The sequence below is a fragment of the Macaca nemestrina genome, chromosome 2, assembly GCF_043159975.1.
Source record: "Macaca nemestrina isolate mMacNem1 chromosome 2, mMacNem.hap1, whole genome shotgun sequence".
NCBI classification, from domain to species: domain Eukaryota; kingdom Metazoa; phylum Chordata; class Mammalia; order Primates; family Cercopithecidae; genus Macaca; species Macaca nemestrina.
Window position 1 is genome coordinate 32,355,163 of NC_092126.1, and position 27,742 is coordinate 32,382,904.

General features: G+C 37.2%; 1 protein-coding gene across 18 annotated transcripts in view; it reads left to right on the plus strand.

Annotated features, from left to right (window-relative positions):
• The window catches only part of LOC105490410 (ankyrin repeat domain 28), a 190,659-nt gene that overhangs the window by 155,444 nt on the left and 7,473 nt on the right, over positions 1–27,742 (plus strand). For 17 of the 18 annotated variants that reach the window (XR_011619668.1, XR_003020022.2, XM_011755990.3 and 14 more), the window contains 13 exons: positions 5,529–5,640; positions 6,556–6,582; positions 6,969–7,043; positions 11,528–11,729; positions 15,801–15,888; positions 15,991–16,108; positions 16,662–16,881; positions 22,565–22,652; positions 22,744–22,827; positions 23,784–23,929; positions 24,581–24,663; positions 25,086–25,168; positions 26,128–26,219. Coding sequence is in view for 16 of the 18 variants with exons in the window: in XM_011755990.3 (XP_011754292.1) it covers positions 5,529–5,640; positions 6,556–6,582; positions 6,969–7,043; positions 11,528–11,729; positions 15,801–15,888; positions 15,991–16,108; positions 16,662–16,881; positions 22,565–22,652; positions 22,744–22,827; positions 23,784–23,929; positions 24,581–24,663; positions 25,086–25,168; positions 26,128–26,219 (1,418 nt within the window). In the remaining 2 variants the exon portion in view is untranslated. Of the gene's footprint in view, positions 1–5,528; positions 5,641–6,555; positions 6,583–6,968; positions 7,044–11,527; positions 11,730–15,800; positions 15,889–15,990; positions 16,109–16,661; positions 16,882–22,564; positions 22,653–22,743; positions 22,828–23,783; positions 23,930–24,515; positions 24,664–25,085; positions 25,169–26,127; positions 26,220–27,742 lie in introns of those variants that run through there. The other variant, XM_071090870.1, reaches the window with a different exon arrangement.

A 27,742-nucleotide genomic window follows, 5' to 3' on the forward strand; every position in this document is an offset into this window, starting at 1 on the left:
GTTCACACACTGACTAAAACGCTTCCTTTTCCTGACATGTCCTCAGAGCTAGTTTGTAAAACAAAACAAAACAAAACACCAGTCTTGTTACTTTAGAGCCAGACTTGGGTTTTGTTTTGTTTTGTTTTTATCATAGTGATACCCACTTTAACCTTTTTTTTTTTGAGACAGAGTTTCGATCTTGTTGCCCAGGCTGGAGTGCAATGGTGCAGACTTGGCTCACTGCAACCTCCGCCTCCTGGGTTCAAGTGATTCTCCTGCCTCAGCCTCCCGAGCAACTGGGATTACAGGCATGCGCCACCACGCCTGGCTAATTTTGTATTTTTAGTAGAGACAGGTTTCTCCCTGTTGGTCAGGCTGGTCTTGAACTCCTGACCTCAGGTGATCTGCCTGTCTCCGCCTCCCAAAGTGCTGGGATTACAGGCATGAGCCACTGCACCCAGCTTAATCTTAATTTTTTATTATGCTTGATTCCAAAGAATTTTAGCTGAACATAAATGTCAAAATTGCACTTAATGATAAATATTTGCTGCCACTGAAGATATTACAATAAAGATTCTGAAAGTAATTTCTAAGAGATCTAAACCTTTTTAAGAAATTCAGCATTTAAGGAAATAAGTGTTAGCCTTGAAATAATGGCTCTCATATATTTGTGAGCTAGAGTTACTGAAAGATTAGTTACATTGCTCTAGAATTTCTTTTCATTTGTTTTTATGTGACTTCAGTGTGATTTTGGAAACTTTTAACAAGGAGTATTTGTTTAAAGAATTTTTTTCCCCAGGTAGTTTAATATTTGGGTAGACATATTTGAATAGCAAACAAATTATCACTGAATAATTATAGACTTGGAATTTGAACATGAATAGACTTTAGATTATTTAGCTGGCTTCTCCATATATCAAATGAATAAACAGAGGCTATTTCACCTTTATGGCCCAAGATCACTGGTACCAAACTAAGGGAGAATTTTTTCATTTCTCTTTCAGTGCCTTTTTTTTTTCTTGCCGTAATAAAATTTATTAAAGTTATAAATTATGGCCTATATACTGTTGTGTTTCTTTGTGTGTGGGTGGGGGTCAGGGGTGGGTTTGTTTTTTGTTTGTTTGTTTGTTTGTTTTTGAGATGCAGTCTCGCTCTGTCACCAGGCTGGAGTGCAGTGGTGTGATCTCGGCTCACTGCAACCTCCACCTCGCAAGTTCAAGCAGTTCTCCTGCCTCAGCCTCCCAAGTAGCCGGGACTACAGGCACACACCACCATGTCCAGCTAATTTTTGTATTTTTAGTAGAGACAGCATTTCACCATGTTGGCCAGGATGGTCTCGATCTCTTGACCTTGTGATCTGCCCGCCTCAGCCTATCAAACTGCTGGGATTACAGGCATGAGCCCCTGAGCCCGGCCCTATATAATGTTTTTTAATTAATTTTTTTGTGTGCCATTATACTTTCATGTGCTCAACGTGCAGGTTTGTTACATAGGTATACATGTGCCATGGTGGTTTGCTGTACCCATCAACTCATCATTTGCATTAGGTATTTCTCCTAATGCTATCCCTCCCCCAGCCCCTGACAGGCCCCGGTGTGTGATGTTCCCCTCCGTGTGTCCATGTGTTCTCATTGTTCAACTCCCATGTATGATGAGAACATGCAGTGTTTGGTTTTCTGATCTTGTGATAGTTTGCTGAAAGTAATGGTTTCCAGTTTCATCCATGTCCCTGCAAAGGACATGCACTCATCCTTTTTTATGGCTGCATAGTATTCCATGGTGTATATGTGCCACATTTTCTTAATCCAGTCTGTCATTGATGGACATTTGGGTTGGTTCCAAGTCTTTGCTATTGCAAATAGTGCCGCAGTAACCATACGTGTGCATGTGTCTTTATAGTAGCATGATACTTTATAATCCTTTGGGCATATACCCAGAAATGGGATTGCTGGGTCAAATGGTATTTCTAGTTCTAGATCCTTGAGGAATCGCCACACTGTCTTCCACAATGGTTGAACTAATTTACACTCCCACCGACAGTGTAAAAGAGTTCCTATTTCTCCACATCCTCACCAGCATCTGTTGTTTCCTGACTTTTTAATGATTGCCATTCTAACTGGCGTGAGATGGTATCTCATTGTGGTTTTGATTTGCATTTATCTGATGACCAGTGATGATAACTATTTTTTCGTATGTCTCTTGACTGCATAAATGTCATCTTTTGAGAAGTGTCTGTTCATATCCTTTGCCCACTTTTTGATGGGGTTATTTTTTTCTTGTGAATTTAAGTTCTTTGTAGATCTGGATATTAACCCGTTGTCACATGGGTAGATGGCAAAACTTTTCTCCCATTCTGTAGATTGCCTGTTCACTCTGATGATAGTTTCTTTTGCTGTGCGGAAGCTCTTTAGTTTAATTAGATCCCATTTGTCTATTTTGGCTTTTGTTGCCATTGCTTTTGGTGTTTTAGTCATGAAGTCTTTGCCCATGCCTGTGTCCTGAATGGTATTCCCTAGGTTTTCTAATAGGGTTTTTATGGTGTTAGGTCTTACATTTAAGTCTTTAATCCATCTTGAGTTAATTTTTGTATACAGTGTAAGGAAGGGATCCAGTTTCAGCTTTCTTTCAGCTTTCTAAGGAAGGGCTAGCCAGTTTTCCCAGCACCATTTATTAAATAAGGAATCCTTTCCCCATTGCTAGTTTTTGTCAGGTTTGTCAAAGATCAGATGCTTGTAGTGGTGTTATTTCTGAGGCCTCTGTTCTGTTCCATTGCTCTATAATCTGTTTTGATACCAGTACCATGCTGTTTTGGTTACTGTAGCCTTGTAGTATAGTTTGAAGTCAGGTAGCATGATGCCTCCAGCTTTGTTCTTTTGGCTTAGGATTGTCTTGGCAATGCAGGCCCTTTTTTGGTTCCATATGAATTTTAAAGTAGTTTTTTCCAATTCTGTGAAGAAAATCAGTGGTAGCTTGATGGGGATAGCATTGAATCTATAAATTACCTTGGGCAGTATGACCATTTTCACAATATTGATTCTTCCTCTCCATGATCTTGGAATGTTCTTCCATTTATGTCCTCTTTTATTTCGTTGAGCAGTGATTTGTAGTTCTGCCTGAAGAGGTCCTTCACTTCCCTTGTTAGTTGGATTCCTAGGTGTTTTATTCTCTTTGTAGTAATAGTGAATGGGAGTTCACTCATGATTTGGCTCTCTGCCTATTATTTGTGTATAGGAATGCTTGTGATTTTTGCACATTGATTTTGTATCCTGAGACTTTGCTGAAGTTGCTTATCAGCTTAAGGAGATTTTGGGCTGAGACGATGGGATTTTCTAAATATACATCATGACATCTGCAAAAAGAGACAATTTGACTTCCTCTTTTCCTAATTGAATATCCTTTCTTTCTTTCTCTTGCCTGATTGCCCTGGCCAGAACTTCCAACAGTATGTTGGATAGGAGTGGTGAGAGAGGGCATCCGGGAATGCTTCCAGTTTTTGCCCATTCAGTATTATATTGGCTGTGAGTTTGTCATAAATAGCTCTTACTATTTTGAGATACTTTCCATTGGTACCTAGTTTATTGATAGTTTCTAGCATGAAGGGCTGTTGAATTTTGTCGAAGGCGTTTTCTGCATCTATTGAGATAATCAGATAGACCACTAGCAAGACCAATGAAGAAGAAAAGAGAGAAGATTCAAATAGATACATAAAGGGGATATCACCACCGATCTCACAGAAATACAAACCACCATCAGAGAATATATAAACACCTCTACGCAAATAAACTAGAAAATCTAGAAGAAATGGATAAATTCCTGGACACATACACCCTCCCAAGACTAAATCAGGAAGAAGTTGAATCTCTGCATAGACCAATAACAGGCTCTGAAATTGAGGCAATAATTAATAGCCTACCAACCAAAAAAAAAGTCCAGGACCAGATGGACTCACAGCCGAATTCTACCAGAGGTACAAAGAGGAGCTGGAGCATTCCTTCTGAAACTATTTCCTACAATAGAAAAAGAGGGAATCCTCCCTAACTCATTTTATAAGGCCAGCGTCATCCCGATACCAAAGCCTGGCAGAGATACAACAAAAAAAGAGAATTTTAGGCCAATATCCCTGATGAACATCGATGCGAAAATCCTCAATAAAATACTGGCAAAGTGAATCCAGCAGCATATCAAAAAGCTTATCCACCACGATCAAGTCAGCTTCATACCTGGGATGCAAACCTGGTTCAGCATACACAAATCAATAAACGTAATCCATCACATAAACAGAACGAATGACCAAAAAAACACATGATTAAATTTATTTTTATTTTATTTCGATAGTTACTGGGGAACAGGTGGTTTTTGGTTACATAGATAAGTTCTTTATTGATGATTTCTGAGATTTTGGTGCACCGGTCACCTGAGTAATGTACATTGTATCCAATGTGTAGTCTTTTATCCCTCACATGGAGTAAAATATGAGGGATAAAAGACTACATATTGGGTACAATTTGGGGACTCTTCCCCCTGAGTCCCCAAAGTCCATTCTGTCATTTTTGTGCCTTTGCGTCTCCTCATAGCTCCCACTTATGGGTGAGAACATACGATACTCATTTTCCATCCCTGAATTACTTCACTTAGAATAATGATCTCCAACTCCAGATTGCTGTGAATGCTATTACTTTGTTCCTTTCTATGTCTGAATAGTATTCCATGGTGTATATATACCACATTTTTCTTTACACACTCATTGATTGATAGATAGCCTAAATTGACTGGTTTCATATTTTTGCAATTGCGAATTGTATGCTATAAACATACATGTGCAAGTGCCTTTTTCAAATAATGACTTCTTTTCTTCTGGGTAGATACCCAGTAATGGGATTGCTGGATCAAATGCTAGTGTTACTTTTCATTCGTTAAGGAATCTCTGGACGGTTTTCCATAGTGGTTTTACATACAGTGTTTTTTAAAATTATTTTCTTCTTATTTTAATATCACAGAAATGAAATGAAGTATCTCTTATGGATACCTTCTTACCATTTTACTCTGTTTATATACCTCTTCTTAGTCCTCTAATTCAGGTTCATTGAGTTCTGACCTTGGTTTCTTGGGGTTTTGTTTTGTTTAACATCCTTTCTTGAGCTTCATGATGAAAAATTTACTCATTCTGTGTTCTAGATAGATAAATAGTAATATTGCCAATATTATGTACTCACCACCACCAAAAGTTTAATCCTATCCAACGTTGTTTAGGTGGTGGTATAGATACAGACTGTGTAAAAAAGAGCCTTCATGTATTAAAAAAGCCGTCTGACAGACTTTTGAGGTATCCACTTTGAATCAAGAAGATTTTCATGAATGTTTCATTTGCATTTTTATGATACTTTAGTCAATGTTATTTAAATGACAGATTTTTATAGTGTAATACATTTACGATTTTTATATCACTCAAGTGTAAGAAAAATTGTCAGTTTTTAATTTCAGACTCTTTTTTATCATTGGTTAATATGCAGGATTTAGAATTTTCAGTATGTTATTGTTATATATAGGTGCCTGGAATACTTATTAAGAAACGATGCAAATCCAGGGATCCGTGATAAGCAAGGATACAATGCAGTTCATTATTCAGCTGCTTATGGTCACCGTCTATGTCTTCAGCTGGTAAGATTCCTGAATGCTTGTGAAAGACCTAATGTGAGTTTATAGTCTAATAATATAACAAAAATGAGAATAAATGGATCAAGAAACAAATTCCATTTTGTTTTCTAACATTTTCAGAATTTATATACATCTTAAGTTCATACTTGTTTTAGTAAGATATATCTCATTCTCTTTTCTTTTTAAAAAAGGAGAAAATTAGATCTCTGAAGAGGGCTACCGATTACGCCATGTTCATGTCTACAGTATTCTCCTGCCCCTTTAAATAAATATTTTTCATAAGTTTCTAAAAGACTATAACTGTGTCTTACGTGAGAAATAAAAGTCCCTGTGAAAGGAATATATCCCCCATATATTTAGGGAATTCCAAAAGGTGCATTTATTTCACAACCCCTCCTAATAAGGGAGACTCCACTTCTACAAAGAAAGTTTTTATTTCTACTGTGGTCTGATTCCGGAATATAATACCACCATTCACCCAGATTTACCAAACCAGAAGGAAAGTCAAAGAAAAGATACTCATGTTTGTAACAGATACTTTAGGTTAAAGATTCTCTTATTTAGACTTACCTTATTAAATTACGTTAAACTTTGCTTCCCTTCAAGGGGAAATAAAATTCAAGGAGAGTAGATACAAAAGAAAAGGGAGGTTGACAATTTAATATAGCGCTTAGAGCCCTGCTACAAAAATAACTGTCTTCCTACGTTATTATGGATCTTCACACCAAAATTTTAGACCTATGTATATAGATTTGATGTCTATTGTGATATGAAATTATTTATTCAAAACATCTAATTTTTTGGAGCCAAATGAAGCACAGGTTTAGAGTAAAAGTTAGCAAAGCCCTGTGTAAGTTAAGACTTACTATAGATGAATACTTCCCAAGCTAAATATTTTTGTTTTGACCTTTATTTCAGATTGCAAGTGAAACTCCTCTAGATGTTGTAAGTATTAGTCAATTACCTCCCACCAATTAGTATTACTCAATTCCCTCCTACCAGTTATGTTTATCTATTTGCTGTCATTAAAGCTGAAAGTGTTTTTACATATTAGGCGCAAAGATGGTGACAGAAATCTTGTGTACAGAGGGAAGGAAGATGTTTACTTCGTGGCAATTAAGTAGCATTTCCCCCAAACTCTTAGTTTGTAGCCTGTCTTCAAAGCTCTTAGTCTGTGCTCCTTATCCTTACTACACTTTCATAATAATCATGTTTTATAAGTTTGCTGAGTTGCCAAGTAATACTCTAAAGTGGATTTGAACTGGGGGAGTGGGAGAGAATAATTGCTGTAGTGTGTCTTTCTGACATTTAAAATGCCTCTTCTTTTTCAGTTAATGGAAACCTCAGGAACAGACATGCTGAGTGATTCAGATAATAGAGCAACAATAAGCCCTTTACACTTGGCTGTGAGTACTGCCTTCATAGCCAACTTGATGGCTGATTTACTGAAAATATCTAATACCTATTTGTGTTGACTCAAGCTAGTACCATAAACTTTTGGTCCATGTAATAGTTATCATGGAGTTAAAACTTTGAGAACTTTCTTTAATTCAGAGAATTATTTAATGTGCTGGGTTTTTGTTTTTTCTGTTTCTTGCTTTGGGGGAAAAAAAAAAGGACAATGATCTTTCCCAGGGCCTTCTGGGGAGAGAAAGGGAGAAAATACAGAAAATATGCCTGTGATGGTGAATTTTAAAATGTGCTGCCCTAGTGGAATGCCTTATAAGTTGGCTAAGCAGATGGTATACACACACATTCTGTAGTATTTCTACAATGTTTTGCTGACTTTGTGATCTTGGGGTGCTAACTGGTTGTGTGTTCACTGGTCCTTCAGTTGCTCACACTATAGGATTTGGCTACATTGTCTGTTATGTCTCTTCCACTTTAAGACTCCTCTAAATTTTTTTCCAGTGTCAATCACTAAATGAAGAAGGTTAGGGAAGAATGTGACAATTTTTTAAGTCAAATGAGAACTTATTACCTTAAATTTCAAGTAGATCCTAATCTAGCTTTCTGTACTGAAAGAATTTATTTTTGAGACAAAGCATGTTAGAGTTGTAGGGAAGGGGGGGGTACTTTGAGAATCAGGAGACCAGGGTACTGTCACCAGCTGTTTGTGAGATCCCTGATTTTTAGTAAAATGCTTATAAGGATGTATCCTTAATTCAGTGTGGAGCACTACAAGTTCAGTGATTCATTTGAATGTTTCTTTTCATATGTACTATTATTTTTTCTCTTAATACTCTCCTTGCGTGTGTTTTAACACTGACATATATACATTAAATTTTCTGCCGTTTCTCCCCATGATACTTCCTATCATGTTCTCAGTAACTAAGAAAGCATTCTTAAAGCTTTCTACTTCTTTGCCCTTTGAGTCCTTGGAAACACCATGACCTCTCCCAGACATGCATAGTAAATAAGTCTGACAAGGCAAAGCCAGCATGGAAAAAATAGCCATTTTACTATTGATGAAAAGAAATGAAGACTGAGCAGCATCAGCAGCAGCAGCATCATTCTCATTATAATAATTTCACTGTCATTTCTTGAGCATTTCCTAGGTCCCAGACTATTTCCCCCTTACGGAGGTTCAACAAGTAGCATGTTAAAGACTCCCAAAAGCTCTGCAGTCTTTAGGACTTAGTTATCAGTTTAATGATGTTGTTTCCTTAGAAATTTCTCATTTGTATTCTCGCCACCCTTCAATTTGGCAAGTTTCTCTTTTTGTGCTTGCAAATTAACAATGTGCTATACATTGATCAGTGGGTTGGTCTTTCTCTCTCTCTCTCTCACCCTCTCACAATTACTATTTTTTTGTCAGAGATTTTGTACGTGTAGATGGTAGTAATGGAAGAAAAAAGAAAACATAACGTAAGACGTACCTTCTTAACCATTTCTAAGTGTACAGTTCAGCAGTGTTAAGTATATTTACATTACTATATAACCAATCTCCAGAATCTTTTTATCTTGTAAAGATTAAAACTAAAACTCTGTACCCATTAAACATCTCCCTATTTCTCTTTTCCCCAGTCTCTGGTAATACCAGCCTACCTTCTGTTCCTATGAATTTGACTAATCTAAATATCTCATTTAAGTGGAATCATAACAGTATTTTTTTGTGTTATGTGACTGGCTTATTTCATCTAGCAGAGTTTATCCATGTTGTAGCATGTGGCTGAATTTCCTTCATTTTTAAGCTGAATAATAATCTATTATGTATATGGCACATTTTTCTTTATCTGTTCATCTGACAATAGATGCTAGGTTGCTTCCATCTCTTAGCTATTATGAATAAGCGCTGCTATGACATGGGTATACTAAATAGTGTTTTTAAGCTAAAAATTGAAATAATTTAGTAATTAGATGCAATGAAATATGATTATACCACCACTTTTCCTTTTCATATCTATCTCTAGGAGGTTTTGAGAAGTTACTTTAATTTCTTATTCGAAACTCTCCCATTCAGGACAACTTGGTACAGTAAAAACATACTGATCTGAGGCTCAGGGAAACTGGTCTTGATTCCTAATTTTGCTCATACTGGACATTTGGGCTGCTTCTCTCAGTCCCATACGAGGATATCATGGGGGGAGGCTCTGTGGCAAATCATCATGGCTCCTATTCATTCTCTTGTCTTTTCATTTTTATTTTTTATTTATTCTATTGTTTTTCAGACAGTGTCTCACTCTGTCATCCAGGCTGGAGTGTAGTGGCACAATCACGGCTCACTGCAGTCTTGAACTCCTGAGCTCAAGTGAGCCTCCCTCCCTCAGCCTTCTGAGTAGCTAGGACTATAAGCGCACACCACCATTCCTGGCTAATTCTTTATTTTTTTGTAGAGATAAGGTCTCACTGTTGCCCAGGCTAGTCTCAAACTCCTGGCCTCAAGTAATCCTCCTGTGTTGGCCTGCCAGAGTGCTGAGATTATAGGTGTGAGTGACCATGCCCAACTTCATTTATTATTATTTTTATTTATTTAGAGACATAATCTCATTCTGTCACACAGGCTGGGGTGCAGTGGTATATTCCCAGCTCACTGCAGCCTGTACCTCCCAAACTCAAGTGATCCTTCCACCTCAGCCTCCTGCGTAGCTACGACCACATGCCACCAGGCCTAGCTGATTATTATTATTATTATTTTTTTTTTTTTTTGGCAGAGATGAGATCTCACTCTGTTGCTCAGGCTGGTCCCAAACTCCTGTTCAAATGATCCCTCCACCTCAGCCTCCCCAAAGTCCTGGGATTATAGGTGTTAGCTACCGCAACTGGCTAACCTCTTCTTTGTATACTGTCTTCTATATAACGTATGGTTCCTCAGAGTTCATTCTTTCAGTGGCATGATTTTCATTGACCTGGTATTGAGGAACAAAGTTAGATATCCTAAAACAGAATTCTGCTACCTATAGTCACTTTAATCTTTGAGATAGTCAAGCTTAAGTAATCAAGTTTCTACACAGATTCATTATAAAGAGATCAGTAAGGCCCAGAGTGACGTTATCTCTTGCTGCTACTTTCTGACATTTTCTACAAGAAATGGCATTGTAGTCCTTTGAAGTTTACTTATTTCTTTATGTCCTGCTCAGCATTTAGTCCAGTGTAAATAATATATGTTCAGTTGCCATGTTGGATTTTGAAATGACTTTTCTGGAAAGCCCTTTTATTAGACTGTATGAAGAAGGCAACTTCGGGCCAGGTGCAGTGTCTCACACCTGTAATCCCAGCACTTTGGGAGGTTGAGGTGGATGGATCACAAGGTCAAGAGATCTCGAGACCATCCTGGCCAACATGATGAAACCCTGTCTCTACTAAAAATACAAAAATTAGCTGGGGCGCGGTGGTGTGCGCCTGTAATCCCAGCTACTTGGGAGGCTGAGACAGGAGAATCGCTTGAACCCAGGAAGGCAGAGGTTACAGTGAGCTGAGATCATGCCACTGCACTCCAGCCTGGTGACAGAGCGAGACTCCGTCTCAAAAACAAAAATAAGGCAACTTCAGTCTGACAAATCTTCAGTCTTACTCTTGTACAGCTAGGACAGTGCCTGGTATGTGGTGATACTCAAGCAGGGCTCAGTTACATATTTCTTTGCTAAAAGAATTACTTCTTTTTTTAGCTATGGCACATTATGGGGTAGGTATAGTCAGTTTAATTTAAGAAATCAGAATATTCAAGCACTGACTCAACTCAAGTTGCTAGCTGTCTTTGGAGTTGATGTGGAGCACTGAACTGTGATTAAGAACACAGACTTGGCTGGGCACAGTGGCTCTTGCCTGTAATCCTAGCACTTTGAGAGACCAAGGTAAGAGGATCACTTGAGGCCAGGAATTTTGAGACCAGCCTGGATAGCATAGCAAGACCCTCATCACTACAAAAATTAAAAGAAAAATTAGCTGGGCGTGGTAACGTGTACCTCTGGTCCCTGCTACTCAGGAGGCTGAGGTGGGAGGATCACTTAAGCCCAGAAGGTCAAGGCTGCAGTGAGCTATGATCACACCACTGCACTCCAGCTGGGGCAACAGAGCAAGACCTTGCCTCAAAACAAAACAAAAACAGGCTTTTTGGAATCAGACTTGAAATCAAGGTTTGAATAAATCCCTGTCACACATCCATTGAATGTCTGCCATGAGCCAAGCATTGTATACTCATGAAAAGATCACCTGTCATTTAAACTTTTATTATTTTTAGAATGCCTATTCCCTACCACAGTAGCCAACCTACTATGTTGATTATTAGAAAAATCTGTAGTTAACTTCCTGAATTCTCACTGTAGAAGTTTGGATTATCTTAAATAGGATGATAATATGAAGACAAGTTTGCTTATTTACATTTTTTAAAGTATTTAGGAAGTCAGTCTAAATATATATTTTTAAAATTTACATTTTTATTTATTTCTAGGCCTACCATGGTCACCATCAAGCACTGGAAGTGTTGGTACAGTCTTTGTTAGATCTTGATGTCAGAAATAGTAGTGGAAGAACACCCCTAGATCTTGCAGCATTTAAGGGCCATGTTGAATGTGTGGATGTACTCATTAATCAGGGAGCCTCAATCTTAGTAAAAGATTACATTTTGAAGAGGACACCTATACATGCAGCAGGTATGCCGGATATTATGCTTGATTTATTTATTACTTCCTGTCTAATCTCTTTCAATTTCTGGTATATAATATTTCTGGTTAATTGTCTTTAAAATTTTTGACCTTTTTTTTTTTTTCCCCCAAATCATATGGATTCTTTGACCCCACCAAATAACTTTATTCACACAAATGTCCCTTAATTTACAAAGCCTCAGTCATTCATAAACATTAGGAGTATCCACAGTATTCAAGGAACTTAAATATAATGTATTATACCAATCCAAGTAAACCAAGTACAAAAAATATTCATATAAAGTTGTTTACATGTAGGTCCTAGATTACCAGCTTCTGTGAAAAAAGGAAATAAAAATAGATTTATTAACTAGTATTTGAAACTAACTTTGTGCCTGGCTTAAAACCTCCTTCATGCTCAAGCCTGTCCCACACAAGTGTTTAAGAAGTCATTAAAACTCCCCTGCTCTCATGAAAAGAAGCTCCTCTGCACAAAAGATTTAAGTGCCCCCAAGTAGCTCCCTTCCTCCTGTGGCCTCTCTTGGAAAACAACCTGGGCAGCCTCCTTGCTGATACCTTCTGCAATTTTAGGGGCCCCTCACGGGGCAGTGGCAGTGGATTCATCTTTTGATGATGGCTGCAGATGCTAACATTGGCCAATTCTATGTCACACCTACTGGTTACCCTTTGAGGGCATTTCTCCAGACAGAAGCCCCACTACCGCCAAAGCTTAGGTAGGGCAGGATCAGAGATGCCCCTGTGTTGTTTTGAAGGCTGTGCTGTAGCCTGGACTTCTCCCTCTAAAATCCAGTGGCGTGAAGAGCTGAAAAATGTCAACTTGGCTCTTCAAGAGTTTTCAGACCCAAGGAGATTACCAGGAACTACAACTGTCTGGGGAAATTTTGACTTTAAGTGATAAAATGATTGTATTCTCAGGGAATATCAACAACAAGGTTATCATCACTTAAAAAATTTTCTGCCTTGGAAGTTGGGTTGATGTAATAATCTAACTTCTGAAACACTTTATCAACAAAACAATGCAGTATTTCTTTCTGGTAGAAGTTATTTTGGATTGGTATAATCTTTCATTTAACAAGTGATACACATTTTGACTGACTTTACCAGTGTACTGCATTAAACATTTATGCAGACAGGCTTTACAGAGCAATTACTTTATGCAAGAACTATTCCATATTGTGATATTATGATGTAGCAGATAGGTTAAAATATGAAAGTCTATAACCAAGTCAGTGAAATGACTTGTTACCCACTGTGTATCACTGGCAGATGCAGATTCACAACTCTCTATTTTTATAGCGTGATCCTTAAGAATGCATTTGAATTTTTTTTTCTAGTCCTTTGGGAAGCTTACATTTTAGAAGATGGTTGATAACACCCACTGTTGCTCCCAGAGCCGCCTTTCAAAGCTATCAGATGTTCAAGTGGGGCTGAGAAAAATATTTTAATAATAGATTAGAACCGCTAATAAATGTATATACACTACTATATGGTTTGAACAAGAGGTTAAAATGCATTACTTGCTGTTATCTTATTCTGAAAAAGAGTGAAGTTATATATCAGTTTGCAAAACTTGGTGGCGCATGCCTGTATTCCCCACCTAACTTGGGAGGCTGAGGCAAGAGGGTCACTTGAGCTCAGTTTGATTGCACTGTAGGCAACATGATGAAACCCTGTTCCTAAAATATAAAATAAAATGTGGCACATATACACCATGGAATACTATGCAGCCATAAAAAAGGATGAGTTCGCGTCCTTTGTAGGGACATGGATGCAGCTGGAAATCATCATTCTCAGCAAACTATCACAAGAACAGAAAACCAAATACCGCGTGTTCTCACTCATGGGGGGAACTGAACAATGAGATCACTTGGACGCAGGAAGGGGAGCATCACACACCGGGTCCTATTGTGGGGAGGGGGTAGGGGGAGGGATAGCATTAGGAGATATACCTAATGTAAATGACGAGTTAATGGGTGCAGCACACCAACATGGCACATGTATACATATGTAACAAACCTGCATATTGTGCACATGTACCCTAGAACTTAAAGTATAATAAAAAATATATAAAATAAAAATAAATTTTGTACACTGGATGAGATCTGTGAAAAATAAGTACATTTTTAAAATATTAATCTACCACTAGAAAAATTATATCATAATTGCAGATCATATGCAGAACTAATTGAAAGCTTGCATGGAGTGGTTGCACTCTTAATAGGTAAATACTGAACTGAGACATTAGCCAGTCCCTTAGAAGTAGTTAACCAATGCCATATAGTTCAGCATAAATCCTACCCACAAAAAGAACCACAGGTTACTGTTAGTGCCTACCTATTCAATAAATGCAAGCCTTGTATCTGTAGATGCCTTTCAAATTTGGAGATCTTTAGAGAGCGTCTATAAGCCATGAAAAGAACACTGAGGGTTTTTTTCTGGAGGTTTACCAGTTCTTTCCCACAGTGATGCTGTGCTTGGTGTTTGGGTATTGAATTTAGATGACACAAACATTCATCAATAGCTACTGTGCACTGAGTGTGAAAGAACTGATTTGAAAAATGATGGGCCAAACAAGATCTTCTTGAACATCCCCAGGTGTTATGACGCTGTTTTTTGTTGCTAAGCTGTGAGAGCTGCTGGCAGAGTGCAGCATACAAATTGGACTAGGGTGGGAGAGGTGGTTTAAGCCACAAGTTTAATAACTATTAGTATTTAATATAACTGTCGGAGCGTACTGTAGAATATTCGGCACTTAACTTGTTTTTGCTAGTTTTGTCATCTTTTAATTAGAAGAAATAGCGATAGATGTTCTTTTCTGTATCATATGCATGATACATTTTTCTAATGTATTTATTTAAACTTCAGACTTTATATATATGAACAGGACCTGAATTTTGCAGAGGATTTAACTTACTTCAAAAGCTCTTTTCTTTGGACTACTTCTACTTGTTGTACCCTTGCCCATTTTATGCATTTGGACTTAACACATGCATTCTTTAGATGTATAACTTTTCTTGTACTATATATATATCATTTGAAATTATTTCAGCCGGAAATAACAGAGTACCCTACTGAAAATAGCTTAAGGGGTTTAGTCTCTCACATACAATGTCCAAAGGCAAGCTGGGCATGGTGGCTCACACCTGTAATTCCAGCACATTGGGAGGCCGAGGTGAGTGGATCATGAGGTCAGGAGTTCAAGACCAGCCTGGCCAAGATGGTGAAACGTCATCTTTCCTAAAAATACAAAAAAATTCGCCAGGTGTGGTGGCGGGCACCTGTAATCCCAGCTACTCAGGAGGCTGAGGCAGACAATTGCTTGAACTCAGGAGGCAGAGGTTGCAGTGAGCCAAGATCGCACCACTGCACTCCAGCCTGGGCGACAGAGCGAGATTCTGTCTCCAAAAAAAAAAAAAAAGGCAATATCCAAAGACAGATTCAGTTCCAGGATTGGTTGTCAGAGCTCTGGATTAAATTCTGTTATTCTCTTACATTTGCATTCATGTTGCAGGAATCATTGCTGCTACTTTTAAGGATTGCATCTAAAATCAGAAAGGAATGGGGGCTTTTCATTATCAGAGATAAAAGTGTTTCCCAGCAGCCTCTAGACTTATCAGCATCTCAGTAGTCAGACCTCGTCCCTGTGCTGCTCACCTTAAAACTGATCGCTGTCAGAGGAGAATGGGGTTGTTGTGATTAACTTGGTATCATCCCTTTGCTGGTATCATGGTATCATCCCTTTGCTGGAGGCAGGGCACTCTTCCTGACCACACTGCCAGACAGCTAAATAAAATGAGCATTCTTTTAAAGGCAGATGATAGGGGATGGGTGCTGGGTGGGCAGTCTGCCTGTCATGTTTTACAGTGAGGAATTCATATTTGTTCAGCTTTAACAATCAAAGGCCGTAGAAACCTTCTTTGTACCTATAGTTTTCGTTCTTGCATATTAAATTCAGTGAAACTATCCCAAAATTAAATTCTGGAAGATGTGCTCTAAGATGGACATTTTCTATTTTATCATTGTATGTAATTACTGAAATGTTTAAATTTCACTTTACAGCAACAAATGGTCATTCAGAATGCTTACGGCTATTAATAGGAAATGCAGAGCCACAGAATGCAGTAGATATTCAAGATGGAAATGGACAGTAAGTTTCGATAAATAATTGTTGCATCGCAGAAGGGCGTATTTCGAAAACCAGAGTACAGTCTTAAGTGATAGCACTGAACCTATTCCTGTTGTTGCTCAGGACGCCTCTGATGCTATCTGTTCTCAACGGGCACACAGACTGTGTTTACTCACTGCTGAACAAAGGAGCAAATGTAGATGCCAAAGATAAGTGGGGAAGGACAGCGTTGCATAGAGGGGTAAGCAGAAATATGCTCTTTCCTTTCAAAAAGCCTTTATAACTTCATATTACCTAGAACTGAACTAGGTTATGTTTATTTTCTCTTCATTAAATGTTTGTCAAATAGTCTTTACCATTTCTTTCAGTATCTTAGTTTTTAAATGCTAATTTTGAACAATTACAAAGTACAATTTAATCTAGAGAACAATGTTAGAACAAAATTTTAAAACTCTAAAACTTTGAGTAGAATTAATGTCAATTTGACTTTCCATTATCTCACTTATTTTCTTATACACCTTAATCTTTTTTCATCTTTGAAATATCGTTATTTTCACTGAATACCAAGTTTCTCTCTTCCTGTTTTCATACTATTTGCATTTTAACAGAGTTGTTGCTTTAACTGAATTTTTAAACCACTTCCAATAAAAATACAGAATTACTCCTAAAATGGTAAGTGGCTTTAATTAATGGAAGGATATTGGAGTATGGTCTTTAAAGTTTTTAATTAGCTGAAATTGGCATGTAATGTTTAGCATAATATGTTTGACTACCTGTAAATTATTTTCTTTCAGGCAGTTACAGGCCATGAAGAATGTGTAGATGCATTACTTCAACATGGTGCTAAGTGCTTACTTCGGGATAGCAGGGGCCGGACGCCTATACACCTGTCTGCTGCCTGTGGACACATTGGTGTTCTCGGAGCCCTTTTGCAGTCAGCAGCATCTATGGATGCAAATCCAGCCATAGCAGACAATCATGGATATACGGCACTTCACTGGGCTTGCTACAATGGTTAAGTATACAAACACAAATGCATATCATTCTGTGCTGAACAGAGATAAGTATAATATATTCAGATATTAATGAAAATGACATATTTATAAGGCAAATTTTAAGTTTAAAATTAGCAAAAACCTTGGGAATAATCTATGTAGGCTCACTTACTAATAATAATTACTGTGTAGGCTCACTCCTGTCCTTTGTCATGCTAAAGCCAAGACATTAGTTGTCAAAGATGTTCTGAGATAAGCCATGAAGTATTTTTGAGGTTTTTCTTTTCTTTTCTTTTCTTTTTTTTTTTTTTTTTTTTTTCGTTTTTCGTTTTGGTAGGGTCTTGCTGTGTTGCCCAGGCTGGTTCTGAACTCCTGGCCTCAAGTAATCCTCTCACCTCAGCCTCCCAAAGTGTTGGGATTACAGGCATGAGCCACCATGTAGCCTGAAGTTTTTCTTAGATCTTTATTTCAACAAATATTTAACATTTTTAGGAGGTTTTTACAATGTTTCCATTGCTTTTATATAGTGTGCTTGTATTTTGATTGTGTTCTTTTACTTTTTTTCTTTTTAGAGTCCCACTATGTTGCCCAGGCTGGTCTCAAACAACTGGGCTTAAGCAATCCTCCCACATCGGACTCCCCAAGTGCTAGGATTACAGGCATGAGCCATCGCACCTAGCCATGTTCTTTTACTTTCTAAATAAAATCGTATTAGGGGAAAAATGACCAAAAGTAGGAGAAACAGTGAAATGTATCACATTCTAAACTGAAATCTATGTATGTTTTCTGAGCACACTGCAAGATAACATTCATATATTACCACTAATATCCATGCTCAGTGTTTTAAAGGAATAAATCCCTAGCAGGTCTGAGAATTAGAAACTCTGCTACATGGTTAGAAAAGATTTTCTTTGGCCTCCTACAGGCTCACAGTCATAGTCATTGCATTTATAGGTAGACTCACAAAAGGTCACTTAGGGAAGCATAAAGCTACTTTGAAGGTATCGATGTTAAAAATGCAGTTTGGCTTATGAAATGCCACTAATTAAAATAATTTATGTAATGAAGTATGTTGAGATTTTTTTTCCTTGTGCAGGGCAATAGATTTGATCATCTTAGAAAACTCAGGTACATTATATATAGTGCAAGCATCAGTGTTGTCAAAGTTCAAGCTTCAGGCTTTAGCAGAGAAATTAGAGGTTTTTAAAATTTGTTTTCAATTTCAATGTAGCTTCAAGATTAATGTTAATTATGACAGCAGATCTACAAAGCTGTAGTTCACAATTCTGATAACCTTCCCTCAAAGTGAAGAGAAAATATAAATTGCCTCTTTATATAAATATCCACTTACTAAAATAAATAAGTATAATGTCTGTTGTAAAATCAGACTGCCTTACCAGGAAGTTGAGATTTGCTATCTTTCTGTAATACGCTGTTTCATAGTTCTTTCACTGGGAGCTGTTTTGACAAAGTTATCAAGTTAAAGCAAAAGAGGAAAAAGCTGAATCTTGTAAAATTATAGCTTCATTAAATGTTTTCACAAGTATTTCTGAGATACAATATTTTGATTTTCATATTAGTCCTTATGCCATAGTTGGGAGTTGCATTCTTTTGCTGTGAGAACATGTTGGGTTCTTGAGGTTTGTCCTATGATTACTGTTGGTTATCCTTCAGCTGAGTACTGATAGTATCATAAAAACTTGAATAGTTAAATATATTGCTCATTCAACAAGCTTAGTTTAGTCTCTTTGTTTTTTACTACCTTAAATCCTTGAACAAAACAGTTTTGAAACTATAAAACCTTTGGGGTTTAACTTCTCTTTTTCCCATTTCTACTCGCTAAGGCAGGTAGAAATGAGTGTAGTGAAGTGGCCAGAGACTAGTACTCATACTAGTACAAAGAAGTATTTTGCATTGATACTTGATTTGTTTCTGTAATGTGACTTGACATTTTACAAGTATAAGGAAAACCCAAAATAACTAATATAGTGGGAAAATATATACAAATGTGAGTTGTGTTTCTGTAAAAAAGTCAGTGAGATAAAACTGTTTAGAAGCAAAGACTTATTTCTTGGTTTTTTAAAAAATATATCCCTGAAGATGAACCATTGGAAAAATCACAGTGAGGTATTTTTCCTCAGGAAGAGCATTTAGTTGTAAATGTACGGCTGTAACTGTCCTTTGGAGAGTTGCTTTCTATTACAATGTTTCTTATCAGATCTATATGTATAACAGTTTCCCTAAAGTGAGTTCCTACTCTATCACTACTAAATTTAGACTCTAAGCACGTTTTGTACAAGAGACAGAATTTTGCAAGAACTGCATGCGTGGTTGCCATTTAAAGATCATAACAAATGTGTCTGATTTTCAGCCTGTGGCAAAATTGTGGTGATGCTGAATTTGAGCTGGAAGGAATTAAATGTGTGTTGGCTATATGCAGTAAGCGACTATATAGACAGTCTAAAATTAATACCATATTTATAGCCAAAATCCCATTTTATAATTTGGCATCCTGAAAGTAGAATATGTAAAATGGTTTTACTTTAGTAATTATTGTACAGCTGTAAAGAAAATTGGAAGCACTCCAACAGAACAGAAAACAACCTTTCTCTCAAAATTGAAATGATGGCCAAGTTTTAGAAAAAACTGGCTGTAGATACTAAAAGTTCACAATTTCAGTTTGTATAGTCATTCAGTCACAGAACTTAAGAATACTTATTTATTCCTTTAAAAAATGTGTTCATTTTTATGAAGCTCTGAACATCCTCAGAATAGCCTCTGAAACTCAGGAGGACCCAGTTTACCATCCTATCTGTCTTTCATAAATGATGATAGAAAGTTATGAGATTGTCTGCTTAATATCACCCAGTAATGATTTCTGGAGGTGACCAAGGGGACCCACTGTTCCCTTTTCTCAGTCTGTACTCAGAGAGTGAGTGGTTCTCAAACCCTTTGGTCTCAGCAACTATGGATTGATACTGACTGTATTAGAAATTGGAACTGGGAAATTTTAAATACTTATTGATTTATTTAAAAATAATGTCTATTACATGTTAACATAATCTTTTTTATGAAAACTATTTTCCAAAAGTATTTTCTTTTTAGTGAGAAGAGTAGTACATCTCTTTATAGCTAATTTAAGAGAATAGTTGGGTTCTCATCTGTGTTTTTATTCACATCTTTTTTGCATCACCCCAGGGTTTTCCCCAGGCCACACCTTAAGCACCCATATACCTGGAGAATGGGAGGCTCTTAAGTCAACAATGGACAACTTTCCATTGCTGTATCTTAGTAATGAGTTAACATTCAGCACAATGGAATTAAAGCAGTTTCTCAACCTCAGCACTGTGACGTTTTGGGCCAGATGATTGTTGCAAGGGACTCTCCAGTGCATTGCAAGATGTTTAGCAGCATCATTGGTTTTTACCCACTAAATGCCAGTTGCACTGTCCCACCTTCAGTTGTGATAAACAAAACTGTCTGTAGGCATTGCCACGCACAATATCTCCTGATGGGCAAAATCCGCTTGAAAACTACTAGATTAGAGAAAAGAACTGACGAAAGATGGAACACAATTACAGGTTTTTCTGAAAATTACTTTTCCACAATTATAGGATAAAGTTTAAGCTGATTAAGTTTGAGTAATTTAAAAAGAAAGGAAAATATAACAAGACTTTGGTAGGTAAATATTAAACCATGAAAATATATAAAGAGGCCACATAAGAATCTAATTTATTCCTAAAGTAGATCCCAAATAACTCATGAAGTAAGCAACATTTTAGTTGTAGTAATTAGGGTATTAAATTAAAACCCTGGCTCTGGAATTAGGGTTAGAAAATTTGAAGTTTGGATTTTTCTGTTTTTCAAGTTACTGTTAAAAACTATGGAGCAGATATTGATCAATAATCAGTACAGTCAGCCCTCCATATCCATGGGTTCGCCATCCGTGAATTCAGCTGAATGTCGATCAGAAATATAGTTAGGCTGAACATGTACAGATTTTTTTGTCATTATTCCCTAAACAATACAGTATAACAACTATTTATATAGCATTTACATGGAATTAAGTTGTAAGTAATCTAGAGATGACTTAAAGTATATGAGAAGATGTGCATAGGTTATACACAAATAAACGATTTTGTACAAGGGAACTGTATAAGGGACTATGGATTTTTGCTGTCAGTGAGGAGTCCTGGACCCCATCCTCCAAGAATACCAAGGACTGGATACTTGTCCTTTACCACAGCAATATCACTTTGGTAGGAAATTGTCCTACAAAAATACTTCCTAAAATAAAAACAAAATGTTGGGCATGGTGGCTCATGCCTGTAATCCCAGCATTTTAGGAGGCTGAGGCAGGCAAATCACTTGAGCTCAGGGATTCAAGACCAGCCTAAGTAGCATGGCAAAACTTCATCTCTACAAAATATCAAAAAATTAGCCAGATGTGGTAGCCTTGCACCTGTTGTCTTAGCCACTCAGGAGGCTGAGGTGGGAGGATCACTTGAGCCCAGGAGGTTGAGGCTGCAGTGAGCCATGATCATGCCACTGCACTTCAACTTGGGCAACGGAGCAGGACCCTGTCTCAAAAAATTGTTTTAGTAAAATTTAAAAATGCCAGAATGTTTCATTACAGCATTGTTGATAATAACATGAAGAATTTTTTTAAACTAACAATCACTTTAAAATCCATAATTAGATTAAATAATTTATCATACACTTGGATACTGTGAAGCTCTTCAGAACACTAAAGAATAAGATTTTAGCCGGGCACGGTGGCTCACGCCTGTAATCCAGGCACTTTGGGAGATGGAGGCGGGTGGATCACCTGAGGTCAGGAGTTCGAGATCAGCCTGACCAACATGGTGAAACCCCGTCTCTACTAAAAATACAAAAAACGTTAGCTGGGCATGGTGGTGGGCGCCTGTAGTCCCAGCTACTCAGGAGGCTGTGACAGGAGAATCACTTGAAGCTGGGAGGCAGAGGTTGCAGTGAGCCGAGATCGCGCCCCTGCGCTCCAGACTGGATGAAAGAGCGAGACTCCGTCTAAAATAATAATAATACTTCTATATATGCTATTATGGAAGGATATGTGTAGTTAATACTAAGTAAAAAGCAAGTTGCGGAATTAAACATCCCATTGCCATTAAAAAAAATAAATAGCACAGTCATCTCTCATTTGCTGTTGAGGATTGGTTTCCAGGACCCCTTATGAATACCAAAACCAACAGGTGCTCAAGTCCCTTATAGAAAATGGGATAGTATTTGCATATAACCTGTGCACATTCTCTGCTATACTTTAAGTCATCTCTGGATTACTTATAATAGCCAATGTAATGTAAATGGTGTGTAAATAATTGCTATGCTATATTTAGGGTATATGACAAGAAAAAAAAGTCTGCTCTGTTTTTTTTTCCCCCCAAGTATTTTTAATTTGGGTTTGGTTGAATTGATGGATGCAGAACCCATGGATACAGAGAGCCAACTGTATGTATGTATGCGCATGCAGTTGTATATGCCTAGAAATTTTCTGGAACTACTGGTGGTTTAACAGCTACCAGTGGTTATATTCCAGAGAGGGGAACTGGGAGATGGGATGGGGGAGAGACTTTTACATTTTTCCTTTAAACATTTATGTTTATCTGTGATTTTTGCCAGTATCTCCTTTGAATTTTAATATCTGGTTCTTTACACCTATTTAGGTCACGAGACATGTGTAGAACTGCTTTTAGAACAGGAAGTTTTCCAGAAAACGGAAGGAAATGCTTTTAGTCCATTGCATTGTGCTGTGTAAGTAAAGCCAGAATGAATCAGACTTGGTTTGAGTGTTTTAAGAAATACACCATTGCTGTGAGAATGATCACCATGTTACCTTACACAGGATAAATGACAACGAAGGTGCTGCTGAGATGTTAATTGATACATTAGGTGCCAGCATTGTGAACGCCACAGATTCAAAAGGAAGGTAGGAATTCAACTATGTATTAAATAGTTTTAGCCAGGCACAGTGGCTCATGCCTATAATCCTAACAATCTGGGAGGCCGAGGTGGGAGGATAACTTGAAGCCAGGAGTTTAAGACCAGCCTGGTCAACATACTAAGACCTGCATCTCCACCCAAAAAAAAAAAAAAAGACATGATGATGCATGCCTGTGATCCCAGCTATTCAGGAGGCTGAGGCAGGAGGATCACTTGAGCCCAGGAGTTTGAGGCAGCAGTGAGCTGTGATTGCACTATTGCATTCCAGCCTGGATGACAAAGTGAGATCCTGTCTCTGCCCTAGCCCCCAAAAAAGTTTTATTTTCAATAAGAAATAAATTTTAACTACTGGCCTGGTGTGAGAGAATTTACAGAAAACCCATTATTATTTAAAAGTTGATTTTTTTATTTGCAAGTATAAATTGTTATAAGATCTCAATTATTTTTACATTATAAACGGTTTTTCTATTTATAGATTTTAGGAAATTTTCCTCCTTTAAACTATTTTAAAATGTAAATTTTTCCCCTTTCTTTAGAAGTTGTTTGTTTCCCAAAGATAATTGTTAACAAAGTTAAAAGTTTTCTAAATAGGAATAAAGGCTAGAAGAAAGTCCAGCAGTTGTAAGAGGTGGTGGTATTCAGGTCAGGATTTATTTCTTTCAAAATTTCCTTTAATGATGTAATGTTATTTTAGCAATTTTGTAATTAATCTTTACTTCATACTAGTTCTAGTTTAATTAAGGCCTTCTATATTATTGAAAGTACAAATTTCTATGGGAGGAATTAGTGAGCTCCATTGAGCCTATTTGTTTGTATACAGGCAGTGCTTTTATAGCCTAATATGTAAACCCTTAAAAACTGCATGTCACAAATTAAAGAATATTTTTCCAGCATATATAACATTCAAATTTAGTCATACGTTTCCATTTTTCTTTATCACAGAACTCCTCTCCATGCAGCTGCCTTCACAGACCATGTAGAGTGTTTACAGCTGCTGCTGAGCCATAATGCTCAAGTCAATTCTGTGGACTCTACAGGGAAAACACCTCTTATGATGGCTGCAGAAAATGGACAAACAAATACAGTTGGTAAATAAACTTTAAAATTGTATTTTCCTAAGTATGTGTATCACTTATTTATAACTTAGATCCCAAGACTTCTGACTTCAGCTAGTTATCTTACCACTCCTAAGACTTAAAACCTTTTACCTGTTTGCAATCCACATTTTCATTTAGGGATACAATGTTTTAGTTTGCCCTTACTGATTGAGGAGTCTACTTTACGATGGCCCTATAACATAGTGGTGAAGAACACTGACTCTGGAGTTGGATTGCCTCAATATGAGTCCTAGATCTTCCAGCTAAATGACCTGATGCCTCCCTCAGTTTTCTCATTTACAAAATGAGAAAAATAACAGTATCTACTTGGTGGGTTGTTGTGAGGTTTAAATAAATTACTATAAATCCAGAGCATATAAAACAGTATTTAAAATTTAGTGCACAGTCACAAAATAAATGTTAATTGCCATTGTTAGAGTGTGTGACTTATACAACAATATAATTGTCTCATACAATTATGAAGATACAGTATATATGTTATATATTACAATATTTTTCTTGTACTTAAGTTTTTGTGAGAGGGACTGTTTTGCTTTGTATCTTCGTTTCTCTACAGTGAGTTATTGGTAATCTAAGAAACATGTTCATAAACATAAGAATTGATGCACTTTTTCCTCCCAGAGATGCTGGTTAGCAGTGCTAGTGCAGAACTGACTTTACAAGATAACAGTAAAAATACTGCCCTCCATTTGGCTTGTAGCAAGGTATGTATACATTTTAAGAACATGTTTTCATTGTTAACAGTGGCATTAAAAGTTTTTTGACTTCACTAAAATGAACAGAACTCGGACCAAACCTCTCTAATGATCACTGGTATTAGATTTCTTGAACAAAATTATTGACTTATAAGGCACCATGGCGTATCAAAGTGTCCAGTAAGCCAAATAAGTTTTGGAACACAAGCCTAAGTATAATTATCCTCTTTCCTTAATCTTAATTTTGTCCTCTTCTCCTACCCTCACTCCCAAGATGTGTTTGGGCAAATATTAAGATATTAGCCAGAAAAGTTCATGGCATATGAATGGTGTTGTACATATTATATGAACTAGGGTTGCAGATTGTTGGGTATAAATGTACCTTGAATGGTACCCAAGGTTTTATAACTTATCTGCCACAATTTTTGTAGGGTCATGAAACTAGTGCCTTGTTAATACTGGAAAAGATAACAGATAGAAACCTCATCAATGCAACCAACGCAGCCTTGCAAACGTGAGTACTGTCAGTATCTAGTATAAACTTTGTGACCTATAATTATAAAAATGATAAATGGATTTTTTTAAACATATGACTGTTGGAATAGGTTTCATTAGTCATAGAAGCAATTTTAATAGTTTACAACTGTCGAAACTCATTTCTAAAATGATCACAACTAAAAGGCATATTATTTAAAATGCTTTTGAACTGAAACTTCATTACAACATTGACAATAATGTATTTTGTTCTTAATCCACCTACCTAATTTTCTGAAGGAAAGTAGTACTATTTTGTATATTTTATGGAAATGAACTAATAATATGTTACTTGAAACTAACAATAAATGAGGTAAGAAGCTTTATGTGTGTCTGTAAGCAAATAAAGTTTCTGAAAGAATCAGACTTTTTAATAATGTGAGCAGCCAACCTCCAGATTGACTGACAGAAATCTTACATCAGTGTCTCTCATTGTCCTTTACTATTCCATTTTGAGGTTTAGTAAAGATAAAAATCTTAGAATATTGTTGCCCATTCTGGGATTAGTCAGATCCCTTGAAAGTCCAAAAATTAGTCATGATGCTTGTAAGCTGTTTTCAAAACCTATTAGAATTTATGCTACTGCAGTTTACAGTTTTTAATATATAGTCTATGTCTTTACCAGCCTCATTCCTTAACAATGGAGGAATGCAATTTCAATGGTAAAATTATTTTAAACATTGAGTCTGAGAAGAAAAGTAACAAAAGGATTGGGTGAAGGTAGGGACTGTCGATGGGACCTATGGCTGAGCTTGATGTTGAGCTACACGTTGACAAGGTGTGACAGTGCATTGCATAGAGGTTCTGCTCTCCCTACCCCCATCTTTGTTATTAGGACTAGGTGCCTCAAGTTTGTACCTCTTGGTCTTCACAAGTTGACAAAAATGCTCTTTGGCAGCCAGGTGTGTGTGTGTACATGTATCATGTTTTTTCCCCTAGACCTCTGCATGTTGCTGCCCGAAATGGGCTAACAATGGTGGTTCAGGAACTTTTGGGAAAAGGAGCAAGTGTGCTTGCAGTAGATGAAAATGGTAAGTTGGTTCTATATTGTCTTCCCTTAACCTAGAGCTTTTATCTTTTGATGATCCATATTTGAAGAGAAATAAACTTGGATATTTTTTATTAGTCAAAGAGGAGAGCTAAAGTGAATAATGAATAGTAGTTTGCAGCAAAGGAATAAGGGCAAAAGAAATAGGAAAAGTTTTCTAACAGATGTACTTCTGAATTCCTGTATCATCTGTTATAGCAAAGTTAGTATTTACTGTTTATACTTGCCACTTTCTGTTGTTTTAGTAGCCAAAGATTTTGTTCTTTCAGCAAATATTATTAAGATCCTAATTAAGTGCTATATTCTTATTTAAAGTCAGTGCTTCTACTCATGCACGAGATCCTGTCCCCTTTTGCCTACTTCATAATGTCACTTTGACAGTTCTCTTTTATGTCCTGCGGTAACAATTTTTCACTCTCTTCCTGTATTATTCTTCAGTATATAAACACTAGTTCCCTCATCTTTAAAAAACAATTTATAAATCTCACTACTCTTGCCAGCTGCTGCCATATTTCTGTGTTCCCCTTTGCAGCGAAACTATTATCTTGCTGTCCCCAGTATTCACCTCTCATTCTTCCATTCTTTTGTTGTTGTTGTTGTGTTGTTTTTTGTTTTTGAGATGGAGTCTACCTCTGTTGCCCAGGCTGAAGTGCAGTGGCGTGATCTCAGCTTACTGCAACCTCCGCCTCCTGGTTTCAAGCAATTCTCAAGCCTCAGCCTCCCCAGGTAGCTGGGATTACAGGCACCTGCCACTATGCCTGGCTAAATTTTGTATTTTTAGTAGAGACGGGGTTTCACCATGTTGGCCAGGCTGGTCTCACACTCCTGACCTCAGGTGATCCGCCCACCTCAGCTTCCCAAAGTGCTGGGATTGCAGGTGTGAGCCACAGTGTCTGGCCTCATTCTTCCATTCTCTTTTAATTTCCCTGTAGTCAGGCCTTCTCCCCTCACCCCTACACATAACAAAACTATTCTCATCAAAACCACCTATGACTTCTACTATGTTAACTATTACTTAGCTCTCATTTTACTTGATAAATCAGCTTTTGACATAACTGATTACTTGTTTCCTTTGATAAATTTTGTTTACTCTGGTTTTTGAACCCCACACTTCCTTGGTTTTCCTTCCACATTACTAGTTATTCTTTCTTAATTTCTTTTACAAAATTTCTCCCTCCTTTCCTTCTGGGACTCAGTCCTTCATTCTTTTTGCTTTCTTTATCTACATTGACTCCCTAGTGCTCTCATCAATTCCTTTGGTTTTAAATACTACCTATATGCTGAGAATTCCCAGATTTGTATCTCCAACCCAGACTTCTCATAGTCTCTGTATATCCACGTGCCTAACTGACATATCCATGTGGATATCTGATAAACAACTTAAACCTAGAAAGTCCAGAACTGAATGGTTGATCCTTTTCCACTCCCCTTGCCAGACCTACTCTCCCCACAACATCATGATCTCCATTGAAGACAATTCTTATTCTTATAATTGCTCAGGGCAAA